Source organism: Danio aesculapii, chromosome 16 (genome assembly GCF_903798145.1).
Source record: "Danio aesculapii chromosome 16, fDanAes4.1, whole genome shotgun sequence".
Lineage (NCBI taxonomy): Eukaryota > Metazoa > Chordata > Actinopteri > Cypriniformes > Danionidae > Danio > Danio aesculapii.
In genome coordinates, this window is record NC_079450.1 from 1,270,575 (window position 1) to 1,282,581 (window position 12,007).

The following is a 12,007-nucleotide window of genomic DNA, read 5'->3' on the forward strand; positions in this document are numbered from 1 at the left end:
AAAAACTAATTTAAAAATGCAAAAGTGTAATAACCTTGGTGTGTCATCCATCATGGAGCGAGCTTCTTCGTTGAGGGTTTCAGTCATTTCCTCTTCTGCTTTTGCCTTAATTCTGCTTCAGCATGTGTTGTTTTCTGTGGAGAGCAGAGGTCAGGGTTCACTTTTTGCTCGGTCACGAGATAGTGATGATGTAATGCAGGTGAAGATATTAAAGCATGCAATTATTTTTTCTTTCTTATTCTTGTCTTTCCTCCTGTTTGCTTCCTCTAGCCAATAATTCACCGTCTGCTCACACTTATGCTTCAAACAACACCCCGCATGCTTTTTCCTTCCGCTTTCGATTGATTCCTTCACTATATTTAATCTTGTGACACTCAGCGTTCCCTCATACGGAAAACCATGATAATTAACTTCTCAATATCTTGCTTGCATCTTTCATTTGACAAAACACTGGTGTATCATATTTATGCTCAGGCTTGCTCTGGGACTTCCCCATGTCAGGTGGATTTATTTTCGGTGCCTAATAATCTGATCTTTCACAGAATATCAGCACTTTGTTTAGTTAGCCACACAATTTTAATTTCACGCTGTAGTAAACAATGCTGCGCTCCTGCTATAGTGTCCGTTTCCTTCTGAATGTCTAAATCACGTTATATACAGAGACAGGCCAGCCAGTTTGGTTTATAGCTCTTTTCTTAAAAGTGATATCCTTCAGGTGTAGACTGGTTTAAGGTCATGTAATCGTCTGGTTTTAGCCAGGATTCTGTAAAACAGAATTGAGTTGAGTTATACTTCATGGTCCTTTGCAGGAAATTTGTCTTGGACTTGTAGTGGCAATTTTTCTTTATTGAGGCGTTCTCTGTGGTGAAGAAGACAAAGTCCTACCCAGGGTTTCTTTTTAAAGCTTTATTCTTTGCAAAGAAGGTCACAATCATACAGCAACAACAGTTTCTTCAGAGTGAGACACTTGTAACAGAGTGTGCTCTCCCTTGTATCTGGTTTATTCCTTGTACTGCTTACGAGGTCACTTCTAATCAAGCTATACCATGTTTGCGTTAGCTGTTTCTTCGCTCTGACCCATGCGCCTTACAAACCATACCATGTTTGCAACAGGTGTTTCAACCGTTCTGACTCATGCCCCTTACACACCATATAGCAAACCACCTTTCATGATAAAAGCATAAGATGGAGGACAGGGACAGAGTAGTCACACACATGAAAATGCATATACATCTGAAAAATGACTATAAATAAACAGGCTCAATCAGCATATTTGTTTTCCACAGATTATTGTATTTTTATTAACACATTAATATGAACTCAGTGTTTTACTTAAAACACATGCGATACGCTTTTATCCTACAAGTGCGTAGACAACTCGTCACCTTGAATTATAAGCTTCTATCTGACATTTTAGTCAAAACTGAGTTATTGACATATTCTTATTAAATGACGTCTTATTTACATTATGGGATGTTTTTTTTATTTGTTGTTTACATTTTAAGACTATTTATTTTCTTTTAAAAAGGTTTTATCTACAAACTCTAGCTTGGCTGTATAAGGTTCTTTCTGTGAGCCAGTCAGTATTTCGACTGCACGCATGAGGACCAATCACAGCTTTCTTTGTCATTTCACTGGACTGCTCTATTGACAGCAGGAAAGACCAGAAAGAAACACAAAATTGATTCTTCTCAAAATTGATAAGAAGCCTGGAACTGAAAAGATGTGTGTAAATGTGATGATTTAGAAGCTTTTTTGACATTAAGATGAGATGTTACAGTTTACATTGTTGAAAAAGAAACAGTTATTAAAAAAACGTAATATATCAAAAGTAAAATATATATTTTGTAGATATAGTCAGTGAAACATTTTATTAAACTTTGTTAAACAACTAATTTGCTCATTGTCTGTTTTCTTTTAAAGTCTTTACATTTGATATTAAGCCTTGAAGGGCGAAAACTTAATTTAATTCATTCATAATTCATATAAAGCATATGATTCAATAAAGATGACCATACTAATGACATAATATTAACATCTGCACTGGATAAAATGTTTAGCACAGCCTTGTACGCTTAATTTGAACAAGAAAAAATGTTCATCCAACATGAAATAAATATAGAAAGCAAACATTTGACTTTCTCAAACATCAACATATTGGTACAACACCAATTTTTTTAATTACATTAATAAGCAGACTGATTGTATTTCTTGTAAAGTGCCAGATAGAACCTTATAATTCCAAGTGGATTTGTAGAATCAGAAGGTTTTGTCTGCATTTGCCCGGTTTATTTTACTCCCAATTGCAAATGTAAGAGATTTTTGATAATGTACATTTAGGGTACATTTAAGGTCTCTGTCATGTTAATGTATGAGAACTGTTGCACACGTACTGTTTGCTATACGGAATCCAAAATCTTTGAAGCTTAATATCTCAAAATCATTTAAAACACAGAGAAAACCTTATAATTCCAAGGTGATGAACTGTGTACCGAACATTATTAGATTAGAGTTCAACAAACTTCCACAAAAACATGCCAAAAGTGTTAAACACTCACCAAATCCGTCAAATTATTATATATATATGAAACAGCAAATGGCGATCTTTAGATGCACTAAACTCCGTTACAACTGCTCCGTCACCCTTTCACAAAATGGAGGATTCAACTTCACTCTGCCGAGACGCTGTTCCTCCAGAGAGCTGGTGATTTATACTCAAGTGGCAACCTCCTGCTCTTCCTCGTGAAGCACATACGGAAGTAACTGAAACTGCAATTCATCGAAGTTCCACTAGTCCTGCTCCATAATAGAGCACATTTCTATTGAACCCACTGTTAAAGTGGCCAAATGTACAGCAGAAAAAAAGCTGTTTACAGCCTGGTACAAAGAACAGCTGTGGTTCATATATTAAAGGTTTGGATATTGAAATTGTTGACACACATAAATATGTAGGGGTCGTTATTGACAATATGTTAACATTTCAACCCAAGACACCCAGGCTGTCTATAAAACAGTTCAACAAAGACTGTTTTTCCTGAAGAAACTTAGATCGTTTCGGGTTTGTACCTCTATGTTGACACTGTTTTATAATCAATTTATTGAATCCATTTGTAGCTTGGTAAGGTAATCTGAGTTTGTCAAATAAGAACAGGTTGAGTAGCCTGGCGAAGATGGCAGGCAAGATCATCAGTTTTAACCAAACTGGTCCAGTGATAATTTACTTTAATTATGTTTTAAAGAGAGCTCAGGGTATCCTGTGCACCCCGGATCACTCATTGTACTCTGTGTTTCAGCTGCAGCCATTAGGACGTCGTTTTAGAGTTCCTATTTGCAGGACAAATAGAATTAGAAATTCTTTTATAATGGTGGCTAATAATGATGAGTCCAGCGGGGAGGGAGATGCACCTAAACAATGATGTATGTTGTGTTGTAATAGTTGGTCAATGTGTACATGGAACTTCGCCTGTGTTATGGCACCTTGATGCAATTTTAGTTTCCCTAAACGGGATAATAAAGTTGAGTCTAAGTCAGACATTTATTTAAGAATAGGCTCAAGTGTGTGTTTTAAAATAATATAAAGTAGAAGTGAAGTGAAAAGGATTGAGAACCACTAGTTTAAAGTACTCTCAGAGGCAGATTTTTGCATTAAGATCCCTGTTAAGGTCATATTTTTCCACTCAAGATAAGGAAGTTAAACATTTTTAATGCACCACATCTCTCAACAAGGCCTCTATTTATGTGTGGCTCAAAAATCTAAACAGTAGATCACTCAATATGATTGATTGTGTTTTCTGATGACGTCTCTGGTGTTTTCAGCCCTCAGAACCTCCTGGATTTGGTGGAGATCGAGAGGAAACTCAGAGAAGCAAAAGCAGAGCGAGAGCGACTGCTGAGGGAAAGAGTGAGTTACTGAACAATACACACAAAAGCACACGCCAGATCGTCATTTATAAGATCACACACACATTCCTGCTGTTGTTTTGAGCGTATTCAGCTGTTATTGGGAGATATTTTATCACATGACTGATAACAACAGTTCAATAAAGATCAATATTTACCTTTGCATTTACACATCTAGCAGACTTTCGATCTGACATTTGGAGTCAGCAGTATTCAAGGACAGAATGCCAATTTCTACAGTGGAGAATAGAGTTTGACCGATATATCGGTTCATCAATATTTAAGCATTTAAAATGGATGTGAATTGTGGTGTTTATTTATGAATCGGATATGACAATACCAATATCCAAATATGTAAAAATGTTTAAATATCTGTCAATCAGTATATCGGTTTTGTAATATAATATCGAATTCACAGATAAAGACCACAATTCACAATCTGTGAATCTGATATTACAAAACTAATATCTGATTATGGTATGATGCTTAAATATCTGTAAAAGGATATATTGTTTTTTTTATATTGCATTCACAGATAAACACCACAATTCATAATCTAAATCCGATATTACAAAACCGTTATCCAAATATAGAAAGATATTACAAATATAATATTAAATATTGCAAAAGTTTGAATATCTGTAAATCAATATATCAGTTTTGTAATATTGGATTTACAGATAAACCCCGCAATTCACAAATTGTGAATCCGATATTTAATATCTGATTATAGTAAAATGCTTTAATATCTTTCAATCAATGTATCGGTTTTGTAATACCGAATTCACCAATAGACAATGTCATCCACAATCTGTGAATCTGATATTACAAAACCGATATCTAAATATGGAAAAAAATTACTAAAGTTTAAATATCTGTAAATCAATATATCGGTTTTGTAATATCGGATTTACAGATAAACACCACAATTCACAATTCATGACTCTGATATTACAAAACCGATATCTGATTATGGTATGCTTAAATATCTGTAAATCAATATATCAGTTTTGTAATATCAAATTCCCCAATATACAGTGTCATCCAAAATCTGTGTATCCGATATTACAAAATTGATCTCCAATTATGATAAAATGCTTAAATATCTGTCAATCAGTATATTGGTTTTGTAATATAATATTGAATTCATAGATAAAGACCACAATTCACAATCTGTGAATCTGATATTACAAAATTAATATCTGATTATGGTATGATGCTTAAATATCTGTAAAAAGATATATTGTATTTCATATTGCATTCACAGATAAACACCACAATTCATAATCTAAATCCAATATTACAAAACCGTTATCCAAATATGGAAAGATATTACAAATATAACACTAAATATTGCAAATGTTTAAATATCTGTAAATCAATATATCGGTTTTGTAATGTTGGATTCACAGATAAACCCCACAATTCACAAATTGTGAATCCAATATTTAATATCTGATTATAGTAAAATGCTTAAATATCTGTAAATCAACGTATCGGTTTTGTAATACCAAATTCGCCAATAGACAATGCCATTCACAATCTGTGAAACGGATATTACAAAACCGATATCTGATTATGGTATGCTTAAATATCTGTAAATCAATATATCAGTTTTGTAATATTAAATTCACCAATATACAGTGTCATCCAAAATCTGTGTATCCGATATTACAAAATTGATAACCAATTATGATAAAATGCTTAAATATCTGTCAATCAGTATATCGGTTTTGTAATATAATATTGAATTCACAGATAATGACCACAATTCACAATCTGTGAATCTGATATTACAAAATTAATATCTGATTATGGTATGATGCTTAAATATCTGTAAAAGGATATATTGTTTTTATTTATATCGCACTCACAGATAAACACCACAAGCCATAATGTAAATTCGATATTAAAAAACAATATTCTAATATATGAAAAGATATTACAAATATAACACTAAATATTGCAAAAGTTTAAATATCTGTAAATCAATTTATCAGTTTTGTAATATAATATCGGATTCACAGATAAACACCACAATTCACAATCTGTGAACCTGATATTAAAAAACTGATATCTGATTATGGTATGATGCTGAAATATCTGGATATCAGAATATCGGTTTTGTAATATCGAATTCGCCGATATACATAATCTAAATCCACTAAATATTACAAAAGTTTAAATATCTGTAAATCAATATATCGGTTTTGTAATGTTGGATTTACAGATAAACACCACAATTTACAATCCATGAATCCGATATTACAAAACCGATATCTGATAATAGTAAAATGCATAAATATCTAAAACAATATATCGGTTTTGTAATATCAAATTTACTGTTATACATTGCAATATATCCGCAATCTGTGAATTTGATATTACAAAACCAATATCTGATTGTGCTAAAATGCTTCAATATCTGTAAATTAGTATATCGGTTTTGTCTTATGATATTGGATTCACAGATAAACACCACAATTCATAATCTGTGAATCTGATATTAAACTAACAAATATCTGATTATGGTAAAATGCTTAAATATCTGTAAATCAATATATCATGGATCTGATATTACAAAACCGATACATTGATTTACAGATATTTAAGCATTTTATAATATTTGGATATCGGTTTTGTAGTACACCACAATTTAAGATCCTTGTTTTTATTTTTTTATTAATATGTTTGTTCTTATTTTTAACTTTAATTTCTTAGACCCCTCTATTTATTGTTTTATAAGAGATTTAGTATGCAGGTAGTAAAATGTTTTGCTCATAAATAGTTTTTAAAGAAATATTGGTTCTGCATATCGGTTATTGGGAACATAAACACACATTATGTATACTGCTCATAAAAAGTTTTATTAGTAACTATTCAGCATTGAGAGTATTAACTTAGACTAACTGTGTGTGCGTGTGTGTGTGTGTGTGTGTGTCTACATGTGTTCAGGAGGAGCGTCTGATGGAGGAACAGCAGAGACAGAAAGAGCCTTTACAAACACACACGGACACACTGAAAGCAAACACACACACTGCAGAACGGACACAGATTAGCTCAACAAACCACACACTCGAGGTGAACACACACACACACACACGCACACACACACACACACACACATGCACAGTAAATACACAGATTTACAGAATTTGTGTTTCATTCCATGTTCATACATATTGATTCAAAGCAGGTGATTTATTTCAGTGTTGATTCAGTTCATTTTAATGTTGATTCATTTAAGTGCAGTGTTGATTCAGTTTAGTTCAGTGATGATTCAGTTCAATTGAGTGTTGATTCAGTTTAGTTTGGTGATGATTAAGTTAATTTCAATGTTGGTTCATTTGAGTGCACTGTTGATTCAGTTTAGTTTGGTAATGATTCAGTTAATTTCAGTTTTGGTTCAGTTTAGATTGGTAATGATTCAGATCATTTCAATGTTGGTTCGTTTGAGTGCACTGTTGATTCAGTTTAGTTTGGTAATGATTCACATTAATTTCAGTTTTGGTTCAGTTTAGATTGGTAATGATTTAGTTAATTTCAGTGTTGGTTCAATTGAGTGCACTGTTGATTCAGTTTAGTTTGGTAATGATTCAGTTAATATCAGTGTTGATTCAAATCTGTTTAATGTTGATTTAATTAATTTCAATGTTGGTTCATTTGAGTGCACTGTTGATTCAGTTTAGTTTTGTAATGATTCACATTAATTTCAGTTTTGGTTCAGTTTAGATTGGTAATGATTCAGATCATTTCAATGTTGGTTCGTTTGAGTCCACTGTTGATTCAGTTTAGTTTGGTAATGATTCACATTAATTTCAGTTTTGGTTCAGTTTAGATTGGTAATGATTTAGTTAATTTCAGTGTTGGTTCAATTGAGTGCACTGTTGATTCAGTTTAGTTTGGTAATGATTCAGTTAATTTCAGTGTTGATTCAAATCTGTTTAATGTTGATTTAATTAATTTCAATGTTGGTTCGTTTGAGTGCACTGTTGATTCAGTTTAGATTGGTAATGATTCAGTTAATTTCAGTGTTGGTTCAGTTTAGATTGGTAATGATTCAGTTAATTTCAGTGTTGGTTCAATTAAGTGCGATGTTGATTCAGTTTAGTTTGATGATGATTAAGTTAATTTCAGTGTTGATTCAAATCTGTTTAGTGTTGATTTAATTAATTTCAATTTTGGTTCATTTGAATGCAGTGTTGATTCAGTTTAGATTGGTAATGATTCAGTTAATTTCAGTGTTGGTTCAGTTGAGTGAAATGTTGATTCAGTTAAGTTTAATGATGATTCAGTTAATTTCAGTGTTGATTCAGTTTAGTTTGGTTATGATTCAGTTAATTTCAGTGTTGATTCAAATCTGTTTAATGTTGATTCAGTTCATTTCAATGTTGGTTCATTTGAGGGCAGTGTTGATTCAGTTTAGTTTGGTTATGATTCAGTTAATTTTAGTGTTGATTCAAATCTGTTTAATGTTGATTTAGTTCATTTAAGTATTGGTTCACTTGAGTGCAGTATTGAATCAGTTTATTTGGTGATAATTCAGTTAATTTCAGTGTTGGTTCATTTGATCTTGGTGATGATTCGTGCGTGTGCGTGTGTGTGTGTGTGTGTGTGTTGATCAGGGTGTTCCTCTGTCCCTGACGCTGGACTTTGACCTGCGGGCTCATGTGGAGTCTCTGGGTCATAATGTGTCGGGCTGTATGGGTGTAAATCTGTCCTCCAGACGCTGTGGAGGATTCCTGACCAAACGCGGCGGTCGAGTGAAGACCTGGAGGAGGAGATGGTTCATCTTTGACCTGGACCACCAAAGACTGGCCTACTACACCGGTCAGACTCAACACACACACACACACACACACACACACACACACATACACACTGCAAAAAAAGCTTTTAGCACTTAAAGTTTTTGTCTTATTTTTAGTCCAAATATCTGCAAATTCCTAACAAGAAGCATTTTCTAGTCCAAACACATGCGCTATAGGGGAATTGATGAACTAAATTGGCCATAGTGTATGAGTGTGTGTGTGTATGTGAATGTGTGTATGGGTGTTTCCCAGTATTTGGGTTGCAGCTGAAAGCGCATCTGCTGTGTAAAACATATGCTGGAATAGTTGGTGGTTTATTCTGCTGTGGTGACCCCTGATAAATAAAGGGACTAAGTTGAAAGAAGAATGAATGAATGATTAAAAAGTATAGTTTTGTTTTCAGAATTAAGCCAAAATTAAGTGAGTTTTCCTCAAGACAAGCAAAATAGTCTGCCAGTAGGGTAAGCAAAGTAATGTCACTTCAAAGCTAAAACTAGATTATTTTACTCACCCCATTGGCAGATTATTTACTTGTGAATGGATGTAATGAATGAATGAATGCATTTAAGCAAGTTAATGTAAATGTAGAGAGAGAGAGAGCAACATCTACCCCATAAACAATATAAACTAATGTGTTGTTAAGTTAATGAAATAGCTGTAAATGTGAGGGATTTCCCAGATGTGCGGCTGTTTATCATGTGCTGAGTACATGTTGAATGTGTGCTGAATAGAAGTTGAGTGTGTTGAATATGTTTTGATTATGCTTTGCTTTCTCTCGACTCTTCAGAGCTGGATGAGAAGAAGCTGAAGGGTGTGATTTATTTCCAGGCCATCGAGGAGGTTTATTACGATCATCTGCGGACGGCAGCGACAGTGAGTTTACTGTGGCTGTGTCTCAATCAGATCCTAGTTCACTAGTTAGGAGACTTGTCATTTTAAAATGGTGGTCCACTATGATGTCATATATTAAACTGTAGTTGATGTGTAATGTAGCCGTGTGAACATAAACAACATCTCTGAATGGAAGACGCTTACAGCTCAATGCAAAGGGAGACATTGGCTTTTACAGAGTTAGCTTAGCAACCAACCTAGTTTGGGACTACAAAAAAAACACATTGGGGTTAATGATGTCATAAACACTTCAGGTTACGCACATACACCCCGCGCAGTGAAGGGGCGTGGCCAGAGACGCTGTAATGTTAGAGCAGAGGAAGCTAAAATGGCGTCCAAATGCTGCTATTTCCACAGAGCTTCTTCTGTTTCTGTATTTAGGCTTTCAAAAGACACGACACACAGACAGAAGTGCTTACAGTTTAATTCTGTTTCAGAGAATTATAAAAATTATATAGCTCTAGCATTTGACAAAGGAGAGCTTACAGAATCTCTCTCAGTTCAGTGCTGGATTCGGTTAAAATCTCCTCAAAGACGCAGCTCCAACATGCAGAAGCTGTAGCATGTGAGGTACAACCTGTGAGTGTTTTTAATTTGTTCAAATTGATCTATGACATGCAGTGTCTAGCGTTAACGGTATGTTGTTGCAAGGACGTAAACAAAGGGAAATGCTGTTTGGCACCGCTACAAACTCATGTTTATCCATCAAACCGCTGTAAACATTCACAATCCTCAGCAGCGCCGCAGTGTCTCTCTATGTGGATGCTTTCCCTGTGCTCTACATCTCAAATAACACTCATAACAGATATGAGAACGTTTTATGTTACTTGCTTATAAGCTCAATATATGTGAAAGACATATATTCATTCATTAGTATCCGCTTTTCCGGGGCTGATTATCCGCTTTTCCCAGCCAAGAGACATAGTCTTTCCAGTGTGTGCTGGGTCTTTCCCAGAGGCCTCCTCCCAGTGGGACATGCCTGGAACACATTCCTAGCTAGGCGTCCAGGAGACATCCGAAACAGATGCCCGAGCCACCTCAGCTGGAGGAGCAGCGGCTCTACTCCGAGCTCCTCCTGGGTGTCAGAGCTCCTCACCCTATCCACAGGGGTGCGCCTTGAGTGCTGCTTACTGGTGACGTGGAGCCGATCCACCTATCACAGCACATTATGTTAGCCTTTCAGAGGAACTAGGACATATGACAGTGGTGTTCATGTTAGCTGAGTAGCTATATTTAAAGTCAGATATATGACAAAATAACCTGATTTTCTACAAGTGAAGCAGGAAAACACACTGCTCTGCATCTTATAAACACAACCAAGCCTGAAAAATACATTCTGGACCACCCTTTAAGGGCTCAAATCCCAAAATACTACCAGTGCACTAAAACATTCACTTGACAAATCTGTGTGTGTGTGTGTCTGTGTTTGTGTGTGTTTCATTGACAAATCTGATGTGTGTTTCTGTGATGCATCTGACAAGTGTGTGTGTGTGTGTGTGTGTGTTTTCAGTCTCCGCGTCCCAGTCTGACGTTCTGCGTGAAAACCTACGAGCGTCTGTTTTTCCTGGTGTCTCACAGCGCAGAGGCCATGAGGATATGGATGGACGTGATCGTCACTGCCACTGACGAACACAGCAGATACTGAACACACACATACAGATACACTTACACACTGACATACACTCATACACACTCACAGATACACACTGATACACACACAAATACTCACTCACACACACACATATGTGAGTGCAGGGTATTCCAGGATTGACTCTGCTGCCCCCTGCTGTTACACTACACACATCACACACACACTCCAGATTTTAGCTATTTATATTTATTATTGTTTCCTATTCATCGCTCAGATTTTGCTACGGAAATAGTTTTGGGTAAAAATACTGCAAAGTGTTAATAAATATTTACATTCCAAACAACAAGTCTGCACTTTATTAATGTAGAACTGCTGCCATAATCAAGTTAAGGAGTTATATTCATAAACATTAATCGTATTATTGGACATACACTTACCGGCCACTTTATTAGGTACACCTCTCCAACTTCTCATTAATGCAAATGTCTAATCAGCCAATCACATGGCAGCAACTCAATGCATTTAGGCATGTAGACATGGTCAAGACGATCTGCTGCAGGTCAGAGCGAGCATCAGAATGGGGAAGAAAGGGGATTTAAGTGACTGAACGTGGCATGGTTGTTGGTGCCAGACGGGCTGCTCTGAGTATTTCAGAAACTGCTGATCTACTGGGATTTTCACGCACAACCATCTCTAGGGTTTACAGCAGGCGTGGGCAAACTCGGTCCAGGAGGGCCGGTGTCCAGCACAGTTTAGCTCCAACTCTGATCAAACACACCTGCTTATAGATAATTAGTGATCTTGGAGACACGGA

General features: G+C 35.5%; 2 protein-coding genes across 2 annotated transcripts in view; one reads left to right on the forward strand and one right to left on the reverse strand.

The window, feature by feature from the left end:
* The window catches only part of LOC130242869 (uncharacterized), a 7,763-nt gene extending 5,074 nt beyond the window's left edge, over positions 1-2,689 (reverse strand). Inside the window, exons 1-2 of the mRNA XM_056474807.1 lie at positions 2,559-2,689; positions 35-134 (exon numbers count right to left, since the gene is read on the reverse strand). Coding sequence (XP_056330782.1) covers positions 35-87 — 53 coding nt within the window. The 5' untranslated portion in view covers positions 88-134; positions 2,559-2,689. The remainder of the gene's footprint in view (positions 1-34; positions 135-2,558) is intronic.
* The window catches only part of LOC130242868 (pleckstrin homology-like domain family B member 3), a 60,866-nt gene extending 49,327 nt beyond the window's left edge, over positions 1-11,539 (forward strand). Inside the window, exons 12-16 of the mRNA XM_056474806.1 lie at positions 3,817-3,901; positions 6,856-6,981; positions 8,526-8,730; positions 9,499-9,584; positions 11,113-11,539. Of these exons, the coding sequence (XP_056330781.1) occupies positions 3,817-3,901; positions 6,856-6,981; positions 8,526-8,730; positions 9,499-9,584; positions 11,113-11,247 (637 nt within the window). The 3' untranslated portion in view covers positions 11,248-11,539. The remainder of the gene's footprint in view (positions 1-3,816; positions 3,902-6,855; positions 6,982-8,525; positions 8,731-9,498; positions 9,585-11,112) is intronic.
* Positions 11,540-12,007: the final 468 nt, after the last annotated feature.